General features: G+C 39.4%; 1 protein-coding gene and 1 pseudogene across 1 annotated transcript in view; both read right to left on the bottom strand.

Moving 5' to 3' along the window:
• CIDEA (cell death-inducing DFFA-like effector a) overlaps positions 1-23,233 on the bottom strand; it is a 38,114-nt gene that overhangs the window by 9,836 nt on the left and 5,045 nt on the right. The window contains exons 2-3 of the mRNA XM_006897030.1: positions 8,438-8,582; positions 5,149-5,295 (exon numbers count right to left, since the gene is read on the bottom strand). Of these exons, the coding sequence (XP_006897092.1) occupies positions 5,149-5,295; positions 8,438-8,582 (292 nt within the window). The remainder of the gene's footprint in view (positions 1-5,148; positions 5,296-8,437; positions 8,583-23,233) is intronic.
• LOC102857202 lies at positions 6,983-7,414 on the bottom strand (annotated as a pseudogene).

Raw genomic sequence — 23,233 nt, 5'->3', positions numbered from 1 at the left:
ATGGGTGTGTCAGAGGCAGTGCGGTTGGCGCAGGATAGAGCAGGGTTTAGGGCTGTTGTGCATAGGGTCGCTATGAGTCGGAAACGACTCGACGGCACACAACAACAACAACAACAATACAAATTAAAAATTTTCCTCAATTTTAACTTTTAATATGATAAGTATTCATCTCTATAGCAAGATTTCTCAATCTCAGATTACTAATAGTTTGAGGACAGATAATATTGTGTTGTGGGTGCAGAACTTTCCTCCTGAAAATTCCCTGCAGCAGAACCAGCCCTCCCGCCCTGGGGGGGTTTTGATATTAGTGGCTTCCTTTTATTTTCTGACTGGTGCAAGATTTTGCCGCCGAGTGGATTTGCCACTCCGCCGAGTACATGTCAGTCTTAATCGCCCCTCCAGCCAGTTACCCTGACACCATGCACTCAGAAGCAGAGGATTCCAAGGATGGTACCATCGAGTCACCTCTAACTCATAAGCGACCCCGAGGACAACAGACTTGAGTGTTGCACTATCCTCATGACCTCTGATATGCCCAAGCCCATTGGTACAATCATGTCAATCCGTCTTGTTCGCATAATGTCTTTATCCAAGGACTGGTTCCTCTTGACAACATGACTGAAGTACTGTCACGTTGGTTTCAATCCACAGCAACCCTGTGTACAGCAGAACAAATGGCTGTCCAGTTCTGCCATGCCATCCCTTACAATCCTTTCTGTGTTTGAGCCACTTATTGCAGCCATGGTATAATTTCATCTCTTCAAAAGGCTTCCTCTGTTTTTTGCTAACCCTCTGCTCTCTTCAAACGTTATGTCCAAAGCATAAGAGACAGATTCTCACCATCCTCACATCTAAAGAGTGAATGAAAAAATAAATAAAAAAATATTGTGTTGTGGGGGCTGTCCTGTGCATCATAGGATATTCTTTGCAATATTTTTAGGCTATATTCTCTAGATTTTGAACATAGAGTTTCCAGCAACTCGATGGCACATAACAACAATAACAACAACAACATTCTCTAAATGGCAATAGTATCTAGAGATACAACTGGGGTATTCTTTGCCCCTAGTTGTAACAATAAAAAATGTCTTCAGACATTGCCTATTGTCCCCAGGGGGGAAAATCACAAGCAGTTGAGAACCACTGATTACAGATATCTGTAGATTCTATTGAAATGACCCATATAGCTGGGGATGTGTTTCAACTCTAAGAGAGAAGGTAGTTTGTGGTAGGTGGCTCTTGTTTGGGTTTTTGCTGAGAATATACACAGCAAAACACACTGATTCAACAGTTTCTTCAAGTACAATTAAGAAACATTGAATATATTCTTTCAGTTGTACAATCATTCTCACTTTTGTTTTCTGAGTTGTTCTTCCTCTTTTAATATAAAGTCACTGCCTCTAAAAGTGCTTATCCTATCTTTCAAATTATTGTTAAATTTAAGCCCATATAGGCAGATCTCAAAAGAGCATAAGACTAGATTAAATAAGGGGCAAACAGCATAATATCACTAAAGAAAAGGAAGGCACAGAGAGGTGTTAAAGAGCTATAGACAACAACAGACCATGACACACAACCCTACATTACTGGTAAAAACAAACACTATCCTGTAGGTGGGCACACAGGGAGACAGACAGATGTAGGTGAGTGAAAGGGAATACATTCATGATCATTTGTAGGTTTGGCAGGTGACGTTTCTTTTTTTTAATACAATTTTATTTTAATTGTAATTTTAATGAACATTTGCACAGAAGTTAGATTTTCATTCACTCATTGTTGCACATTTTATCCTCTCTCCCTCCCTTCCCCATCCCTGAGTTCACATTAAAAAAAAATTCAATCATTGTTGCACAATTACCTCCCTTCCCTCCTCCCCCCAGTCTTCTTTGCAATTAACCTCTTATTCTCGGCTGTTGTTGTACATATAATGCCTAATCAAACATTAGTTTTAGACAATTCATTCTTCCATCTGTTCCAATGCAATGGTCATTATCTATCCACTCTTTTCCTGTTCTACTCCCAACCCCCATATCAGACATGCTTTGTAACAGTGGTGCTATGTAATATTTGTCCTTTTGTGACTAAGATATTTCACTCAGTATGATGTGCTCTAGAGTCTCCCATGTTGAGTATTTGTATATGCTGCAAATAAAGGTATATCTGGTGGCCTAGTGGTAATCCACAGATGCGCCACAGGAGAAAGATGAGCAATCTCCTCTCGTGCAATTTACTGCCTCTGAATACTCACTGGAGTGTCAGCTCTGGGTCATTTCTGACTTGATGATATAGAACAACAAAAAACAACATGGTAGAACCAATGGGGACAAAACTATGTAAACTTTTAAACCATAATTAAATACCCTCAGGGAAGGAGTCACTGGTCATGGAATTGAAGAACTATCATGTTGAAGGGCATAAAAGTCAACTGGCATAGCATAATCCACAAAGATAATGTTCTGATCAACAGACACTGATCATGGCTTAAAATTAGGATAGGTGCCCTTTCTACGAAGATGGCGCCGAAAGCCAAGAAGGAAGCCCCTGCCCCTCCCAAAACTGAAGCCAAAGCAAAGGCATTAAAGGCCAAGAAGGCAGTCCTGAAGGGCATCCACAGCCAAAAAAAAAAAAAAGAAGATCCGCACATCACCCACCTTCCAGCAGCCTAAGATGCTGAGACTCCAAAGGCAGCCCAAATACCCCCAGAAGAGCGCCCCCAGGAGAAACAAGCTTGACCTCTATGCCATCATCAAATTTCCCATGACCACTGAGTCAGCTATGAAGAAGATAGAAGATAACAACACACTTGTGTTCATATGAGATGGATTGATTCAGTGACTGGGGTAATAAAGGGGGGGCAAGTGTGTCCGAGATGGTGAGATTGGCACAGGATAGGGCAGAGATTAGGGCTGTTGTACATAGGGTCGCTATGAGTCGCAGGCGACTCAATGGCACATAGCAACAACAACAATAACATGTCAGACAAGGGACTTATATTTAGAAAAGTATTTTATAAAATACTTGATCACCAGAACAAGATAAAGGGAAATAACCCAATTGAAAAATGGGCACAGGATATGAACAGACACTTCACCAAAGAAGGCATTAAGATGGCCAAAAAATACATGAAAAAATGTTCAAAATCCCTAGTTCTATAAGAGATGCAAATCAAAACAACTATGAGATATCATCACACCCCAGTTAGAATGGCAAAATTTAATAAAGTGCTGTCGAGGTTGTGGAGAAACTGGAACCCTTATTCACTGCCTGTGGGAGTATAAAATGGTGCAACCACTATGGAAGGCAGTGTGGTGCTTTCTCAAAAAGTTGCAAGTAAAAATGGCATTTGACCCAGCAATTTCACTATTGGGAATTTACCCTAAAGAAACCATAACCGCCACCCAAGCAGATATATGCACACCCTTGTTTATTGCGGCTTTGTTCACAACAGCAAAAAGTTGGAAACAACCCAAGTGCCCATCAAAAGAAAGCTCTGGTATATTCACACAATGGAATACTATGCTGCTTTGAAAAACAAGTAACTCATGAAATATTATACAAAATGAATGACCCTGGAGGACATAATGCTGAGTGAGATATCTCAGTCACAAAAGGACAAATATTGCATAGTGCCAGCGTTGTAAACCGAGACTGACATTGGGGTTGAGGGAAGACTGAAAAAAAGGGGATAAATAATGTATTGTTGTTGTTTGTTGTTATGTGCCGTCAAGTCGCTGGCGACTAACAGGCCTCTCTCTCATCTATTTCAATGCAGTATACAAAAATAACGTATGCTGCATTGAAATAAATGAAGGAGAGAACTGTTTAAAAGGGATATATGATTAGTTATTATTGTCATGACAGGAGTCCAGAATGAAGGCTGCATAGTGAGTGGACTTGGGGGGAGGGCTTGCATAACAATGAAAGAATTTTTCTTTTATTTTTGAAAGAGAAGAGCCAATTGGGAGGAGGGGTAGGCAGGGAGTAAAGTGCAATAATGAATGAATGGAAATCCAACTTTTATTAAAATTTTTTAAAAAAGGAAGAAATGTTGGAGAGGTTGGAACTTTTGTGTACTCTAATAGGATTGTAAAATCATACAACCACTCTCGAAGGCAGCATAATGTCTTCTAGGGTCACCTATTTTGTATAATATTTTATGAGTCCCTTGTTTTTCAGTGCACCATAGTATTCTACTGTGTGACTGACTATACCACAGCTTCTCTATCCATTCATTTGTTGAGGAGAACTTGGATCGTTTCTATCTCTTTGTTGTTGTGAACAATGCAGCAATAAACAAAGGTGAACATATATCTATTTGGGTGACAGTTCTGGTTTCTGGTATATTCCAGAATGTAGTGGACTTGTCCGGTCAGATGGTGAACAAACACATGAAGAAATGTTTTAAATCCCTAGTTCTAAGAGAGATATAAATAAAAAGAACTATGAAATACTATCTTACCCAGTAACAATAGTAAATTTCAACAGAGCAGGACAAACAAATGCTGGTGAGGTTGTGGAAAAATTGGAACCCTTATTCAATGCTGGTGAGAGTGTAAAATGGTGAAACCACTATGGAAGGCAGTATGGCACTCTCTCAAAAAGTTATTTTCCATGTATCTGTAATGGTGAACAATGCTTCTATGAACACTGGTGTAGCCTCAGTTCTTATTTTCTCAACAATTGAATAGCTGGGTCATATGGAATTTCTATATTCAGCTTTTTGAGGAAACACCAAACTGCCTTCCAGAGTGGTTGTACCATTTTACAATCCCACCAATAATATCTCACCTATCTCACCACATCTTCTCCGACATTTATTACTTGCTGTCCAGTTAAACTTTACCACTGTTACTGGAGTGAGATGGTATCTCATTGCATATGGTTTTGATTTGCATTTCTCTTATTTATTGGCTAAGCTTTTATCTTAAAATTACTTGCTTTAAATCATGTAGCTAAAATTTACAGAGATACTAAATTTCCAAGAAATGCTTGTTGTAAGAATCACTTTGAGAATAGTAGTTCTAGTTATTAGATGTAGTCAAATTATATGTGTACTGACTGGGCAAGTCTGACTTGCCAGTGGGGAGTGCACTTTTGTAGGGAAAATGTCTATCAGTAGCTTATTAGAATAATTGTGGTTTTGCTTACCGGGGTCCACTTCTGTCCTTTTTCCAAGATCATGAAATGTGTGTTGTCTCCTAAGGTCTGAAAGAACTCTTCTGTGTCCACCACAGTGCCATCTTCCTCCAGCACCAATGTGACCAGACTGGCAGTAATGACAAGGGCATCCAAGGTCTAGATTTGCACAAGGGGAAAATAATACAGTAAGATATTCCCATTTGATGACTTTTATTAGTTTCTCTCACTCAACTCGGTTGCCTTCAAGTTTGAACAGACTCAGAGCTGACCCTCTAGTGTGTTTTCTTTCTTTGGATTTTTTTTTTACATTGATGTATTTTATTTCGCACACAAAACCACTGAGGGTGCTGCTTGTTGAAACTTTGGGGATCACACTGTAGTACACTTGTTCCATGACTTGGTGGCAAACACAGGGAGAAAAGTAAAGATTTGGGCTGCACATATGATCACAAATCTAGGGTTTCCAACAGGTTCCAGATGGTCAAGCTTGGCCATGACCTTCAGTGGGTTTTCTGGGGTAGTTAATCACTGATGGATTTGAAACATGAGTCGTTGGGTTGGCAAGGCAAACTTCTAACCAATAGGCCGCCAGAGTTCCCTCTCATTAGACTGTTGTTTTTAGGATTGTCAAATTGAGTATGACTCATAGTGACCCTATGAACAACAGGTCTTAATCCTGTCCTATCCTGTGCTAACCCCATCATCTCTGATACACTTGAGTCCATTGCTGCAGTCACTGTGTCAATGCATTTTGTTGAGGGTCTTCCTCTCTTTCACCAACCCTATACCTTTCTAAGAATGATGTCCCTCTTCAAGATGAGATTAGAGTTTTCAAAAGTGTTGTCTTATTTTGATAAAATATAAATAATAAAAACATACTTTAGTGCACATCTCTGGCTCAAACATAATGCTTAGAAAGAAGGTAAGTTAATAATTTTAGATGATCTACCTTCTTTTTTTTTTATATGTAATGACTGTAGTAATCAGTTTATTACACAGATTAATCCTTCTTGAATGCACAAGCTCCAGAGGAGCAACTGGGTCATTAAATATACACAAGTATTTCCATTAAATGTATTTTCACCCTTACATCCAGATAGGCCTAAGTAGTTAAAAACTTAAGAAAAATAAGAGCTATTACCTACGTATTAACTGAGAAACCACATATAAACCAAAGAATATGGAAGAGAAAAGGAGGTTGAAAGGAGGAAGAATGAAGGAGTTGGGAGATGTAAAAGAATTGGGAACAAAGCCTATCACACTTTATGTACTAATAATAGCTCCAATCCACTTAAATGCTGACTAATTAAACTTAAACCTCAAATTATAGCATGTGTGGGAAGAGATTAATTTGGTTGGCTATAACTTTCATCGTAGGCCCTTCAGAATAAAATGAATACAGAAATAAGCTTCACATTCTTCACCTTGTTTTTCTTAATTGTTTTAGGTTTAAAAGATTCCACTTAAAAGCAAACTCCTACAGGTTAGTGGAGCTGTTTTTCCCATCCAAGCACACACCATTCCCGCTACCCTTCACCTTGCCATTATCCAAATATAAGTTAGTAAAGAAAGCTTTTAGTCTCACACTTAGGTTATGCCTGGAGAACCGGCTTGTCACACACACACTTCTTTGCTAGGAGGCAATGTTGGTACAGGAGTAAAGTACTTCTTGTTTGTTGTTCCAAGTATGTACAACAGGCAGCACTGCTGTATCAGGTAAACATGTGCACAGGGGAAGATGAGGTGTGGGCTCATAGAAAGCAGTCAAATGGAAATCAAAAGGACTTTCTTTTTCAGAGTTCCCCTATCTTTATTTGTAGAGGTTATCCAATAATTTCTTTAGTTACATCGCATACTTCTGAGTCCATTCCCAAGCTATTCTGTTGTACTTTTCTCTGTTTTGTAGATCCGAGCAATCTCAGGCACTAAAGGATCATATGTATTGGCATCACACAGCAGAGAACAGATGGACAATAGTACTTTTAAAATAGTGCTGGAGACCACTGCGACCATAGAATATCAAGACAAATGCTGCCATTACTGTTAATATTTGGATGGTAAATTCTTGTTGTAAATGCAACCTTAGGTGGTTTGAAGGGGTAATCTGTTGGCAAATGAATTGTCAAGAAAATACTCCACCCTGCTAGGGACTGTCATTTGACCCCATTATTGTAGCTTGCCAATGGAACATATATCCAACAGGACCTGCTGAACACCATGCTGGGGGGTCCCGAGCCAGGTCATTCAATTCCTTGTGGATTCTCTTTAGAGCCATCATGGGAGGCGGGTGGCGGCAGTCCCCGGGGCGGGGACGGGGACAGGGAAGGGGCGAGGGGATGCAAGGCCTCTTCGGTGATCGCGGCTTGTCAGGAGAAGGCCGGGAGTTTGGGAGCGCGGGCCCGCTGGGACGGGCTGAGGCCGAAGTCCACACGGCTCCTGAGCCTGCCACAGCATCACCCGCCGCCGCCGCAGCTTCCTCTTCCTCCTGGGCTCAGCGCCTCCTGCTCAGCCTCCACACAGATCCCTCCGCCGGAGAGCAAGATCCTGGGTATCGAGCTTGGCACGAGCCTCTCGGTCGGACAACCTGCCTTTCTGCCTGCTCGATCTACCTTTTTAAAGAGAGGAAATCTCCTCCTATATTTTACTGCCTCTGAAAACTTACTACAGGGCCAGCTATGGGTTTGTTCTGACTCGATGGTACAGAACAACAAATCTTCTTAAAATTATTTGAATAGCAAAAGATGAATGATTGAATTTATAATTTAAAAATTTGCTTTGCAAATGTGAACAGTGATCTTGTATGCATGATTCTTGAAGAGCCTTGGTGTCTTTTGGGACATATCTGAATGCTCTCTTGCTGCAGAAACTTGATATTCACGCTTATTTTTTGTTTCTATAGATATCTTTGACCAGGCTCTGCTTCTCTGAGAGGTGGTAGTCTTTTCTTAATTGACAATCTGGACACACTTTTGGATTAAGAACTATTCTCCTCTGGGGGTTATAACCGAAAACAGATTTTCAATGTTTGCTATTTCACTATATTCCCTATTACCAAAGAAATAAAGCTATTCTAAGGCTCCTTTTCAGGTTATGGTTTCTGTACCTGTCTTTTGTGGTATAGAGATGTAATAGTGCTCTATTTGACCACTATAAATAGTCCCTAACAGACTCAGAGGCAAAGGGAAGGTCCAACAGTTGGACAGGCTGTTCTTGAGAGTGTTTCTAGATTTATGTTGACTTGGTCCTGGCAGCCACAGCCCTCAGTCCTAGACTCTTTGTCGCCTGCTGGGACACACACCTTGCTGATGAGCTCCTGCAGGTTGCTGGCCATCACTCCTCGCCGGCTACTTCTGTCATGGTTTGAGACTCGGAAAGGACGAGCTGAATGCATGAGAGGTGTAAACAGTACTCTCTTTGTTTGTGATCTCATAAATGTCAGGGGCCTGAAATGGAGAAAAGTGAAAATCATCTTAGAAAGTGCTTTTAGAAAGAATATAAAGAAAAGTTTGAAGTACACAAGAATAATGCAATTTTAATATTTGCAACTAAAATAAAGGAAGAGATCTGTATTTATCTCCATTACAAGAAAAAGTGATCTGACAGAGTGTGGAAATTATCAAACAATATCACTAATATCATACACAAGTAAAATATTGCTGAAGATTATCAAAATATAATTTGAACAGTAGTACATCAGCAAAGAACTATCACAGGATGGTTTTAGAAGAGGCTGTGGTCCTAGGAACATCATAGCCAAAGTCAGATGGATCTTGGATGAAAGCAGAGAGTACCAGAGGAATGTCTGTTTCATTTACTATGCAAAGACATTGACTGTGTGGATCACAACAAATTACACCTAACCTTGAGAAGAATGGGAATCCTAGAACACGTGATTGTGCTCATGCAAAACCTATACCGGATCAGGAAGCAGTCCTCAGAACAAGGAAACACTGCATGGTTCAAAATTAGGAAAGGGATGTGCTCTGCTTCCATACTTTTTTAATGTATATACAAAGCAGATCATTCAGGAAGCTGGGCTTTATTATTTTTTTAATGGGACAAATGAAATTTATCAAATAAAATTTACACTCAAATTTGGACATTAATACAAAAATTTAAGCTTTAAAATCAGTAACTTAAAAACAAACTAGATTTGATATGGAGGAAAGTGGCATCAGGATTGGAGGAAGACTCATCAACATCCTGTGTTATGCAGATGACACAAGCTTACTAGCTGAAATTGAGGAGGACATGAGGCATTTGCTGCAGAAGTTCAAGGACTATAGTCTCCAATATAGATTGAAGCTCAACATCAAGAAAACAAAGACTCTTGCCACTGGGCCAATTGGCAGCTTCTTAATAGACAGAGAAGAGATTGAGATTGTTAACAACCTCAGCTTGCTTGGCTCCACAATCAACTCTCAGCAGCAGCCAGGAAAGCAAAAGATGAATTTCATTAGGAAAATCTGCTGTCAGGGATTGCTGCAAAGTGTTAAAAAGCAATGATGTCAATCTGGAGACTAAGGTGCACCTGATCCAGGCCATAGTCATCTTAATTGCTTGGTATGGATCAGAGATCTGGAAATGAATAAGAATGACAGAAGAAGAATCGATGCTTTTGAGTTGTGGTGGAGAAGAATATTGAACATTCCATGGACTGCCATGATAACAAATAGGTTTATCCTAGAGAAGGTGAAACCAAGTTGCTCCTTGAAGACAAGAATTTTGAAGCTTCATCTCACATATTTTGGGTATGTTGCTAAGAGGGATCAGTCATTGGCGAAGAACATTATGCTTGGACAGATGGAGGGACAGCACAAGAGAAGAAGACCTTGGATGAGATGGATTGACTCAGTGAGTGGAGTAATGGGGGTTGGTGTGTCGGAGACAATTAAGCTTGGCACAGTATAGAGCAGGGTTCAGAGCTATTGTGTATATAGGGTTGCAATGAGTCACACAAATGACTTGACAGCACATAACAACAACAACAAATATCTAACTATGGCTAACCTTGAGAAGACCGCGAATTTCAGAACACTTATATATGCTTATGTGAAATCTATACCTACACCAAGAAGCTGTTGTCCTAACAGAGGAAGGGAACACTGCATGGTTTGGAAATGGGAAAGTTGTGCATTAGGGCTGTATCCTTTCTCCATACCTATTCAATCTGTAGGCTGAGCAAATCATTTGAGAAGCTGGACTTTGTTAAGAAGAATGAGACATCAAGATTGGAAGAGGATCCATGAACAAACTGTGTTATGCACATGACACAACCTTGCTTGCTGAAATAGAGGCAGACTTGAGGCACTTGCTGCAGAAGATTAAGGACTACAGCCTTCGTTATATATGACATCAACATCAAGAAAACAAAAATCCTCACCACTTGGCCGGTAAATAACATCATGATAGATAGAGGAAAAATTGTCAATGACTTCATATTACTTGGACCCCCAGTCCATTCCCTTGGTACTAACAATCAGATGTATAGCATTGGGAAAGTCTGCTGTCAAGGTCTTTTCCAAAGTTCTGAAGAGCAAAAATGTCAGTTTAAAGACCAAGCTAGACCTGATTCTAGCCATGTTTTCCATTTACTTGCTATGCATTTGAGAGTAGGATAATCAATAAGGGTGACAAAAGAAGAATCAATGTCTTTGAGTTGTGGTGTTGGTGAATAGTATTCAATATCCCATGGACTGCCAAAAGAACAAACAGCTATATCTTGGAGAAAGTGCAGACCGAGTGCTCCTCAGAGGCAAGAAGGGCAGAGCTTTATCTCACATACTTTGGGTATGTTGCCAGGAGAGGGTATTCCTTGAAAGGGACATCATGATTGGAAAGTTGGGGGTCAGCGAAGGAGAAGAAAACCCTCAGCGAGATGGCTTGATACTGTGACTGTGGCAATGGCATGAAGAGAATGGCACAGGATGGGACAGGACACATCTACTATTCATAGGGTCACTATGAGTTCACTCAACTTGATGGCAATTTGCAGCAACAAAATATCCAAGTAACAAATTTAGCCACCATTTCTCCTATTTCACTCCGGAATGAAATGTTTTTTTTTGCAGTAACTATTTAAGAAAGATTTATAAATTAATAAAATAAAAAAATTATATTCTTTAGGTATTAATTTTACATCTAAAAAGAAAATAAAATAATTTGTGGAGATTATGAAACTGAGCAAAGTAAGAAAATTAGATACATACACATAATTACAAAATTGTATTATGAGATTAAACCAGAAACTAAACCCGGAACAACAGAAGCCCTGTAATAGCTGCTGTTGAAGTAACAAAATGGAAAAGAACTTAAGGACATATATCACAGATCATTTTGGAGTCAATTCTAAACTTACCAGAAAATTAACTAAAAATATACGATAGTAAAGCACTAACATGGGGAGGAAAATGTAACTAAATGACAACAGGATTTAGTTTAAAGAGGACAAATGGTTTGGCTTTTCATGACGGAGTTTTGGCTCCATTTGTGGTGGGTTAACTGTGCGAGCTGTGGGCAGGGAGCTGTGCAGAGAACCTACAGGTGGCGCTCGCCCCGGTTTGAATCCACAGGAGAAAGACGCACGGTCTCCTCCGGGGTGGTTTAAAGCCTTCAAAACCCGCTGGGGAGTCGGCCATGAGCCAGTTTCGTTTCAACAGCAATGAAGGTTCTTTGTAACAACTAAAAAAAAACCCCACAAAACGAAAATGGAGAGGCCTAGTGGCGAGAAGCTGCGCTGTAATAAAAAAACGAAAATTCAGGATAGCTGAGAAATAGATAAGAGCCTGAATTTAATAAATATCTTCATAAACACAAATTTGCTTAAACTGGCTCATTTAATTTAAAAAAGCCCTTACTTTTATCAATTTATAAATTTATAATTTCCACATTCTGTTGCATCATCTTTTTGGGGAATAGGAGCACATATGGATTTCTTCCAGTCGCTTGGCCAGGTGGCTGTCTTCCAAATTTTTTTTACACAGAATAGGGAGCATGTTCAGTGCTTCACCTGCTTGTTGAAATTTGTCGGTTGGTATTTCATTAATTCCTGGTGTCTTATATTTTGCCAATGCTTTCAGTGCAGCTTGAACTTCTTTCATGTTTTGTTAGATGCCATTGAGTCGAGTACGATTCATAGTGATCTTATGAATTACAGATCTGAACCCTGTCCCATGCTGGGCCATCCTCCCAGTCACTGCCACACTTGAGCCCATTGCTACAGTCTCTGTGTCAGTCCACTTTAGTTGAGAGTCTTCCTCTCTCTCACTGTCCCTCCATCTCCCCAAGCATGGTGTCCCTCTCCAATGAATAGCCTTTCCTACCAACATGCCCAAAATATGTGAGATGAAGCTTTATCATCTTTGCTTCCAAGCAACACACTGGCTATGCCTTTTCCAAGATATATCTGTTTGTTATTTTGGAAGTCCATGGGATATTCAGTACTCTTTTGCAACACCACAGTTCAAAGGCATCAATTCTTCTTCTGCCGTCCTTATTCACTGTCCAGCTCTCAGCAGCATAACAAGCTATTGAAAAGTTCATGGCCTGAAAAAGCCATACCTTAGTCCTAAAAATTCAGCCAGCCAGGAACCTCTCCAAATTACTGATGAGCAATGGTGTAAATTTGAGGACTAAAATGCATCTAATTCAGGCCATGGTCTTTCTTTTTATTTCTTTTTATTTATTTATTTTTTGTTTGTGTGTTTGTATATACTGTCAAATCTGATCCAACTGGTACAGGAGGAGAGTGCCCCTCCTTCTCCAGCAAAGCATCTGGTAGATTTGAATCTGTCATGGTTTTTCTCATCACTTGCTAAAAGTGTGAGAGATGGACAATGAATAAGGATGACAGAAGAAGTATTGATGACTTTGAGCTGTGGTGTTAGAGAAGAGTACTGAATATCTCATGGTCTGCCAAAAGAACAGAAAAGTCTTGGAGAAAGAGCAGCCAGAGTGCTCCTTGAATTTTCCTACATTCTTATTTCTCTCATTCTATGTTCCAATTACTAATGTCTGCTTGCAACTGTTCCTCCTTCTTTGAGTTTCCCAATAGGAGGCCTCAGTCTCCAGTGCCATTCATTATTTGATGAGTCGCAAATGACTCGACGGCACATAGCAACAACAACAATCTAATTGTGTTCTAGTGTACAAAGAATTTTCAAAATCCTATTATTTCAAAAGTGGGTGGCCAATCCTTCTTCCTAATCTGTCTTACTTTGGTTGCCTAGCTTTAGAACAACATCTGACAGACAAGCATTCTACCCAAAGAACAGAGGAAAGATTCAGTATTGCCCCCCACACTTTGTCACAGGTGTCATGTCCCAGCCTCCACGCTCAGTCCCACCAGCATCTTACTCCATTCCCTTGCTTTCCCCCACCATCAGCTTCCTCCCTACTCTCTCCAGCTAACTCAATATAATGTCTCAGGCGTCTGTTCACTTCTATCTTCTCATTATCGCTTAACTCTCCAGTGATGTTGGCATGCTGGGTAGGTCTTTGGGCCGCTGTACAGATCCTCAGGGCTGATGGGCAGGGGACTGGAGGAGGGACCGGGGCCCAAGAGAAGTAATTTTGTTCTGACACCTATCTTAAGAAACATATGCCTCCATAATTTTAGTAATAACATGTTTTGCTGAGCTTTATGTTCCAGTACATTCTGACTTAGCTTAACTATCACTCCCAACCACATCCTGCACGTGGCCTGGAGCCTGGACACCCCTGAGAAAGCAGAAACAATATCAACTCTTGAATGCAAGGAAATCTCAACTGCAAACTGAAACGAACTTTGTAACCCGCATGCCTAACTTCTGTACAAAAACCTAATCCTTGCTTCCCCTTGGGGTCAGAGTATTTTAAGCACTAGCAGCTACCAGCTACCAGCAATAAAATTTTTTTATCTCTAAAACGTTAACTGAGTGTTCAGAATCTCACTATCTGCCACAATATTGTCAGATGGATCTTGGCTGAAAGCAGAGTAACAGAAAGATGTCTATTTGTGTTTTATTGATTATGCAAAGGTATTTGACTGTGTGGATCACAACAAATTATGGTTAACATTGAGAAGAATGGGAATCCCAGAACATTTGATTGTGCTTATGCAAAACCTATACTTGGACCAAGAAGCAGTCCTCAGAACAGAGCAGGGATTTTGTTCATTTTTTTGGAAGTCTATGATATACATTCAGTATTCTCTGCCAATATTATAATTCAAAGCAATCAATACTTTTGTTTTCCTTACTCATTACATATGAAGTGACTGAAAATATTATTACTTGGGCCAGGCACACTTTAGTCTTCAAGGAGACATCTTTGCTTTTTAACATTTTAAAAGAGGTCATTTGTAGTAAATTTGTCCCATTTCACATAATTTGATTTCTTACTATTGCTTTAATGGGTGCTGATTATGGATTCAAGTAAAATGAAATTATTGACAACTTCAACCTTTTCTCTGTTTATCATGATGTTGCTTATTCACAATAGCAAAGAGATGGAGCAACCTAAGTGCCTATCAAAGAATGAATGGATGGAAAAATCATGATACATTCACACAATGAAATATTATGCAGCACTGAAAAACAATTAACTTGTAAAGCATTACATAACATGAGGGAGCCTGGAGGACATTATGCTGAGTGAAATATCTCAATCACAAAAGGACAAATATTACATAACACCACTGTTATAAAATAGGACAGACACAGACTTGTTGGGGAGAAAATGGGGAAAGAGTGGGTAGGTAATGAACACTGCAGTAAATCAGATGAAGGGAAAAACTGTCTGAAAGAAACATATGATTTAGACATTATATGTATGACAACCTGGAACAAGGGATGCATTGCAGGGAGGGTTACGGGAGAAGGAGGAGGAAGGGAGAGGGAAGAAAATGTATAACAATGAAAAGATTAATTTTTTTTTAAAAAAAGAGTGCTGGCGTTCACATTCTTTACAGTAGTGTCCATAATTTGCTATGCTCCACAAGTTGAATGCCTTTGTGAAGTCAAAAACCATAGGCAAACATCTTTCACAAATTCTCTGCTTTCAGCCTGATTCATTTGACTTCAGCAATGATATTCCTCATTCCACCACCTTTGGAAATTGGCTTGAATTACTGGCACTCTTCCATCAATATACTGAAGCAATTATATTTTAGTTATCTTCACAATTTTCTTTGTGATAGTAATGATATTATTAGATATATTCTGTATTCTATTTATATGAATATTTTCCAGTCAGTTGGTGAATTAGCTGTTTTTTACATTTTTTGTATAGAGGGTCCAGTACTCATCTGTGGAAACATCTCAGTACTGCAGTACTTCCTAGAGGCTAGTTCTTGCAATGCTATCTCCTCTATCATAGGTTCTTAATTGTATGCCTTGAAATGGCTGAATGTTGAACAATTTACCATTTTTTTTTTTTGGTACAGTGATTACTCTGTGTATCCTTTCCATCTTCTGATGTGTCTTGCATTATTCAAATTTTTTTTAAATTTTATTTTATACTGGTTTTTATACAAAGTTCATATACATTATTTTTCACACTGGACCTCTCCCCTTGCCTTTACAAATCCCTCCCTCTACCCATCAAATGATGCAACTCTATATTTAAGCCCCACCCCTCCCCTCCTTGGATCCTCATACACACTCTACAATAATGGTCCTATACAGTATTTCTCTTTATGAGACTGACTTAATTCACTTAGCATGACACATATTCAAAAATTAGCATATTAATTTTTTTTCACAGTAAATCTTTAATATTGCCACTTGAGGCTTGAATTTTTTTTCTTCACTTTTTTCTACCAGAGAAATGCTGGGTGTGCTCTTCCCATTTGGTTTTCTAACTCTATGTCTTTGCACACTTTATTATCACACCTTTATTTTGCCTTCTTGAGTTAGATCTCTTGTTCACAGAGTCGCTATGAGTCTTAGTGAACACAATGGCACCTAACAACACCAACATATATCTGCTAAATGCTGACTTATGTTGGCTATATTCAAGTGATATAAATAGTAGTTGATTTAATACTATGACATTAGACTACATTAGATGAACAGAAAGCACAAGAGAGTAAGACCCTGGATGAAATGGACTGATACCGTAACTGGGGCACTGGAGTTGGTGTGTCAGAATTAGTGAGACTGGTTCAGGACAGGCAAGGGTTCACAGCTGCTGTACATAGGTTCTCTATGTATCAGAGGTGATTCAATGACACATAACAACAATAACATACTATGACAGGTTTGGAAGCAGGAGTGGCATCAACTTCCTAAACAACATGCCTCTGGAAGTTTTGAACTTTGGTAAATGTCAATAGTTGTAGAGGGATTTCAGGCCTTTTGGTCATAGGGTCGCTATGAGTCATGCTCAACATGAAGGCAGTCAACCACAACAACATCAGACTGAATTAACAGACCACAATAGATTCCCCATAAGCCTTTTTACACTTTAATTTAAAAGCTGGTTTGTTTTCCTATCATTGATTAGTTAACACTCCTTCATTTTGTACTGTTATCCTTAACAACAGAATTATTTGGAACCTATTTGATGGCAATTAAAAGCAGCAATAATAACATCTAAAGACAGACAACATACTATAATAGAAATAAAACGTGTTTTTAGAGCTAGGCTTACCTAAGTATAAATGCTAATTCTCTGCTTAATTGGTCATAGAACCTTGGGAATATACTCAGTTAAGTCAAGATCTTGTTAGGTGCCATGAAATCTACTACAACTCACAGAGCCCCTGTGAACAACAGATCTGAACCTTGTCCTAACCCATGCCATCCTCATCGTCTGTGATATATTTGAGCTCATTGTTAATCCACCTTGTTGAGAGTTTTCCTTTCTTTGTCTGATCCTCCAGTTTTCCTATTGTTGTTGTTGTTATGTGTTGCCAAGTCACCTGCAACTCATAGCAACTTTATATACAATAGTTCTGAAGCCTGCCCTGTCTTGAGCCAGTCTCACTGACTCTGACACACCTATCCTCATGGTTCTAGTAACTGTGCCAATCCATCTCATCTGGGATCTTCCTCTTCTGCACTGTCCCTCCACCCTTCTGAGCATGGTGTCCTTCTCCAAGATCAGTCCCTCCTGGCCATGTACTCAAAGTATGTGAGAAGGAGCTTAAAAATCCTAGCTTTCAAGGAGAAATTCGGTTTCACCTTCTCCAAGACAGAGCTATTTGTTTTCTTGGTGGCCCAAGACTCTTCTCCAGCACCACAACTCAGAGGCATCAGTTCTTCTATCCTCCTCTCTGATGCATAGCAAGTAATTGCTAAGTCCATGGACTGGATCAGGCACACCTTTCCAATTATGATGTCCTTTTCCAAGGACTGGCCCCTGCTAACAACATACCCAAAATATGTAGATGAAACTTTATCATCCTTATATCTAAAGGGCAACCTCTCTGTACTTTCTCCTAGATGTATTTATTTGTGTATTCTTTTAGTAGTCCATGAGATAAATAGTACTCTTCTCCATCGCCACAACTCAAAGACATTGATTTTTTTTTGTCATCTTAATCCCTGTTCAATTTTCTGAGACATAACAAGTAATTGAAAAGGTCATGACTTGAATCAGATGTACCATAGTCATTAAGCTAATATATAATATCCTTGTTCCTTAACACCTTAGAGAGGTCGTTGACAGCAGATTTACCCATTGCAATACTTCTTTTGATTTCTTGACTGCTGGTGCCAAGGGTGTTTATTGTGGATCTAAGCAAGATGAAAAAATCATTGACAATTTTGATCTTTTCTCCATCTATCATGGTGTTGCCTCTGGAAACCCTATGAACAATGCTCAGGTCTTTCTTTCATAGGGTCGTTATGAATCATCTAAAATTTGACAGCACCTAACAACAATAACAGCAACAACCTGGAGCTACATTGGCCGAGTAGACAGAAACTTATGCTACCAAGCCCAAGGTGGGTGATTTTAATTTTTGGCCCTCAGGCCTGGCTTAAATTTTTTTTTTGTCAAACATTCTTCTAAGTGGTATAGCACTTGTCTGTGCATTGCTGTACAGAGGAAACTCGTGGTTGCTGTGATGCTAAACACTGTGACACTGATGTGCCAAATGTGTTAATGGTTACCTTACCCATGGTGGACAGCGTTTGGTGGAGATTCCCTATTGAAACAAGGTTGGAAGCCCAAGTAGCATCCACTTCAGAAATGGCTTGCCTCTGAAAACTCTACGAACAGTGCTCAGGTCTTTCATTCATAGGGTCACTATGAGTCTTCTGTGACTCGACAGCATCTAACAACAACAACAACAACAACAACATCATGGCATTGTGTATTAGTCTAGTGGTGAAGATTTTTCCCCCTTTATGTTGAGATGTGATCTATATTGAAGACTGTAATGTTTGATCTTCAACAACAAGAGTTTCAAGTCCTCTTCACTTTCAGTAAGCAAGATTGTGTCATCTTGAATTTCGGGAAATTCTCTGTTGATGTACTGTTTCAGCCATTTTTGGATAATCTTCAGTGAGGTTTTACTTTCATGTGAAATTAATGATACTGTTCAACATGAAAACCAAAATAAGACATCTACAACAAGGAGAGGATAAAATAGATGAATGAGACCTTCTAAGAATCAAATCCCAATGCACATCCAAAAACTTCTCCATCAGGGTAAAAAGGGGAGCCACGGACTGGGAAAAAAATATTTGGTAATGACATATCAAATAAGGGACTTATATCTAGAATTTATAAAATACTTGAGCACCACAACAAGATAAAGGTAAACAACCCAATTGAAAAATGGGCACAGGATATGAAAAGATACTTCAACAAAGATGACATTCAGATGGTCAACAAACACATGAAGAAGTGTTCAAACTCCCTAGCTCTAAGAGAGACACAAACCAAAACAAGTATGAGATACCATCTCACTCCAGTAAGAATAGCAAGACTTAACAGAACAGCAAACGACAAATGCTGGCAAGGCTGTGGAGAAACTGGAACCGTTATTCACTGTTGGTGGGAGTGTAAAATGGTGCAACCACTATGCAACTAGTATGGTGCTTTCTCAAAAAGTTGCAAATAGAAATACCATTTGATCCAGCAATTCCACTACTGGGAATATACCCCAAAGACACCATAACTGCCACCCAAGCAGATATATGCACATGCATGTTTGTCGTGGCTTTGTTCACAGTAGCAAAGATTTGGAAACAACCTAAGTGCCCATCAACAAATGAATGGATAGAGAAGCTATGGTGTATTCACACAATGGAATACTATGCTGCATTGAAAAACAAGGAACTCATGAAATAGTATACAAAATGGGTGACCCATAGAGGACATTATGCTTAGTGAAATATCTCAGACACAAAAGGACACATAAAAAATTTTAAAAAAGAAAACCAAAATAAGGCCTTGAGACTATCACAACTGAATTTTAAAAATCATCTCAAAAATAGGTTTGAGGCACTGAACACAAATAATCAAAGCTGTGGGATGAAGTTCAGGAAGAAAGCAAAAGGTCATTGCAATTACAAGGGAGAAAGAAAAGACCACAATGGAAGTCAGAAGAGAAATATCTTTGGACGTCTTCTTTCAGAATGTCAGAAAATTGCACTAGAATGTTGAGAAACCAAAACAAAGGGGAGAAATGACAATAGAAGAGTCAAACAGAAGATATCAAAGGACAGTGTGAGAAGACATAACAAGGTATTATAATGAAATGTACAAAGAACTGGAGTTAGAAAATAAAAAGAGAACTCACGTTAGCATTCCTCAATCTGTAAGAACTGAAAAATAAATTCAGGACTTTTATTGCAATAGTGAAGGAAGCTATGGGCAAAATCTTTAACAATCCATGAAACATTAAAAGAAGATGAAGGAAAGAAGACACAGAGTTACTATACCTAAAAGAACTGTTGACACAGAATCATTCCAAGATGCAGCATATGATTAGGAACAAATGATAAACGAGCAGCGATGAAGGAAGATATTCAAGCTGCCCTGAAGGCATTGGCAAAAAATAAGCTCCCCTCCCCAAAAAGTAAGGTCCCCCAAATTGGTAGGTTACCACCTGAAGTATTTCAACAAACAGATGAAACCCTGCATGTGCTCACCAGTCTATGCCAAGAACTTTGGAAGACAGCTACCTGGCCAACTGACTGTAAGAGGTCCATATTCGCTCCCATTCTCAGAAACATCTTAAAGCATGAAACACAACGTGAATGAAAGAATGTGTAAAACACATTGGATACAAATTTTGTATGCAAACCAATATAAAAGTAATTTTTAAAAAAATCTTAGGGATATTTCCCTTTTTCTTTCTCTTTTTTCAAATGGAACTTCCCCCCATTACTGAGAATGACGACTTGGGTATATGGAATAAAATAAGTTTTGGAGATGATAATACAAATCTCACAGTAGAAAAAAAATTGGGCTAGAACTCAGAGACTCTATTTGTATAATTGAAAAGTTCTAGGTGTTTTATTATTAATTTTTTGATACACAATGACTTACTAATTTGGAGCATGTAGTTCTTGATGTGGAGGTACATAGGGCCAGCTAGGAAGTCTTCATTTGGCTGCAAGCCAGGAGCATTTTTCTTTTTTCTCATGCCCAAGAGTCAACAGCAGTAACAGTGCACACCTTCTGTGCAGCTTCTTTCCTGGCATAATTGAGCCTATAGAACCACCAGCTTTGTCCACCTTGGAGAGAGCTTTGGGTGAGTTCAGCATGTGTTCAGAGTGATAGATCTGGGGCAGCATCCCCATAATCTTCCCAGTTATGTTTGAACACATTGGATGAGAAGAACAAACATTTTTCCAGTGTTTCCTTCTGTTCCTGTGGTGATTTTTTTTTTCTTTTAATGAGAAAAAAGAGAAAAGATAGTGCCTGACATAGTAGGTTGTTGTTGTTGTTGATTGCCATCTAATTGAGCACAACTCAGCGACTTAATGAAAAAAAGACCTGAAGCCTTTCTATAACTATGGTAATGTATCAAAGTTCATAGAGTTTCTAGAGCTTCCATTCCTGAGAAGCTATAGCGAGGTATTCTAGAGGTAAGATCTAGGAAGCTCTGGCAAGAAGCTGCACTGTAATGCTAAAGGCTAGTGTTTCAAATTCACCAGATGCTTACTGGAGAAGGGGGGGCAAACTCCTCTTATGCCAGTCGGATCTCATTAGATGGTATATGTTTGCATAAAGAAAAAAAAGGAGCAAGGTCCACACTAAATTCAACCAACTACTTTAGTTAATACTTACTGTGGACAGTAATGTTCTAGCTCCTTAAGAATATTAAATATACATCACAACCTTACTATTGTCCCATTGCTAAGATAAAATTGATATTCAGAGTGTTTTCCCAAGGTTTAATAAGGGAAAGAGAAGGGGAAGTGAATCTGGTTCTATCCGAAGATTTTAGGGTGTGAGGGTTAGTGAGGTGGGGTGGTTTTCTTTTTTAAATCTTTCTGTCTGAACTTAAAATCTTGAGGAATAAATTGAGCACTCTAGGAGGAGATGAATGAATAGCAATGTTTTGAGTTCAGACTTCCAATTCCTATTCCTTTCTAGGTTGGTAAAGGCACACATGATTTTTTTCTGGTGCGTGGCTGCTGAGAGGACCATGAGAGGTCTGTGTTCCCAGCATTGGCCACCATCACAATGACTGGGAGCCTGCCCACATGACCCACTAAGAAAGACAGAGCCTCCAGCTGACGTGGCGACAGCCTGTTGCCGCAATAAGACTGGCACCTAGCTGGTGAACTTCTGCCTTGATTAACAGGAGTTCCAGCAGGACACTGTGGCCAGTTACACAAGACTTACATTCTACCGAATGCTAGCACCACAGGAAATTCCTCGGGTTCTCATCCCTTGTGACCTGATATAGAAGCAGAGATTATTAATTTTATGTTTATTACTTATCTACAAGCTAAACAGAGGGAGCTTTAAGTGGCCTAGTGGCAAGAAGCCATGCTGCAATCCCAAAGGCACACATTGAGTCCACTAGCTGCTTCTCAGGAGAAGGATGGACAGTCTCCTCCTGTGTGGTTAACTGTACAACAACAATAAGTTAAATATTACTGATTAGGAAAACTGAGGCTCAGTACAGTTTAAGAAATAAAGTCAGAGTCATCAGGAGTTTGAGTCTAATTCCAACTGCTGTAAGCTAGACCCAGCCCTATCAGATGGAACCCCCAGAGTACAGTGAACCCTGAGGCCTGAGAAGCAAGAGCTTCTCTTCTTGAATACAAAAAGTCAACACCATTGTCCACAGAAGGTCTAGAATCTGTGCTTACTGAGGCCAGGGAATGTCAACAACCTCAGGAGGGAGCTCTGGGATTGGATTGCTAACCCAAAGGCAGATTCTCTCTAGTAGTTGGAATCTACCAGTGGCTCTGAGAGAGAAAGATGGGCAAACTCCTCCTGTGAGATTTACAGTCTCGGAAATCCAGTGGAAGAGGTTCAGCTATGAGTCCAGTGACAACAGTGAATGACTAAGTGAGTGAGGGACTTCCAGGCATGTTCATACCTGGCCTACTTACTGGGGAGAAGATATCCTTTCACAGAATTCAAACAAAATGGAAGAAATCTAATGCCTTGAGCCTCCAGTTCAGCCTCCAGTGGCTAATGGCCTGTCTGGTGAGTATCAACAGCTTTGACCTAGTTAGTTGTGTGTTATTTACTTACACCTTAGTGACACAGCACAGGTGAGAAATTCAGTTCCTGTTGTCTTTTCACTTTTCATAATACAAGACAGCCGGCAGCCATCCTTGAGAAGAAAGGACACATCAGCTATTGTTCTTAAACCAGAACAGATGCACCAACTACGCCTTCTTCACCAAGAACAAGTGAATAGTTGAACAAGATATTTAAGGACTACTCAGAAAAATCCTGTGATGCCATGAAAATAAAATCCTGCCCTTTAAAAAAAAATGAACAGTATGAGTAATTTGATGTGTAAATTATGTAAATCAAGACTCTCCTACAGTTTAAAAGGATTAAACAAAATTTTGTGTACAATAAAGTTATTTTAAAAATACTATATTTTTACTTATGCCAGCTAGATTGTTGTTGTTATGTGCCGTTGAGTCGCTTGTGACTCACAGCAACCCTATGTACAACAGCC

Source organism: Elephantulus edwardii, unplaced genomic scaffold (assembly GCF_000299155.1).
Source record: "Elephantulus edwardii isolate Elephantulus edwardi_28Jun2011 unplaced genomic scaffold, EleEdw1.0 scaffold00196, whole genome shotgun sequence".
NCBI lineage: Eukaryota > Metazoa > Chordata > Mammalia > Macroscelidea > Macroscelididae > Elephantulus > Elephantulus edwardii.
This window is presented reverse-complemented; position numbering and strand designations above follow the sequence as displayed.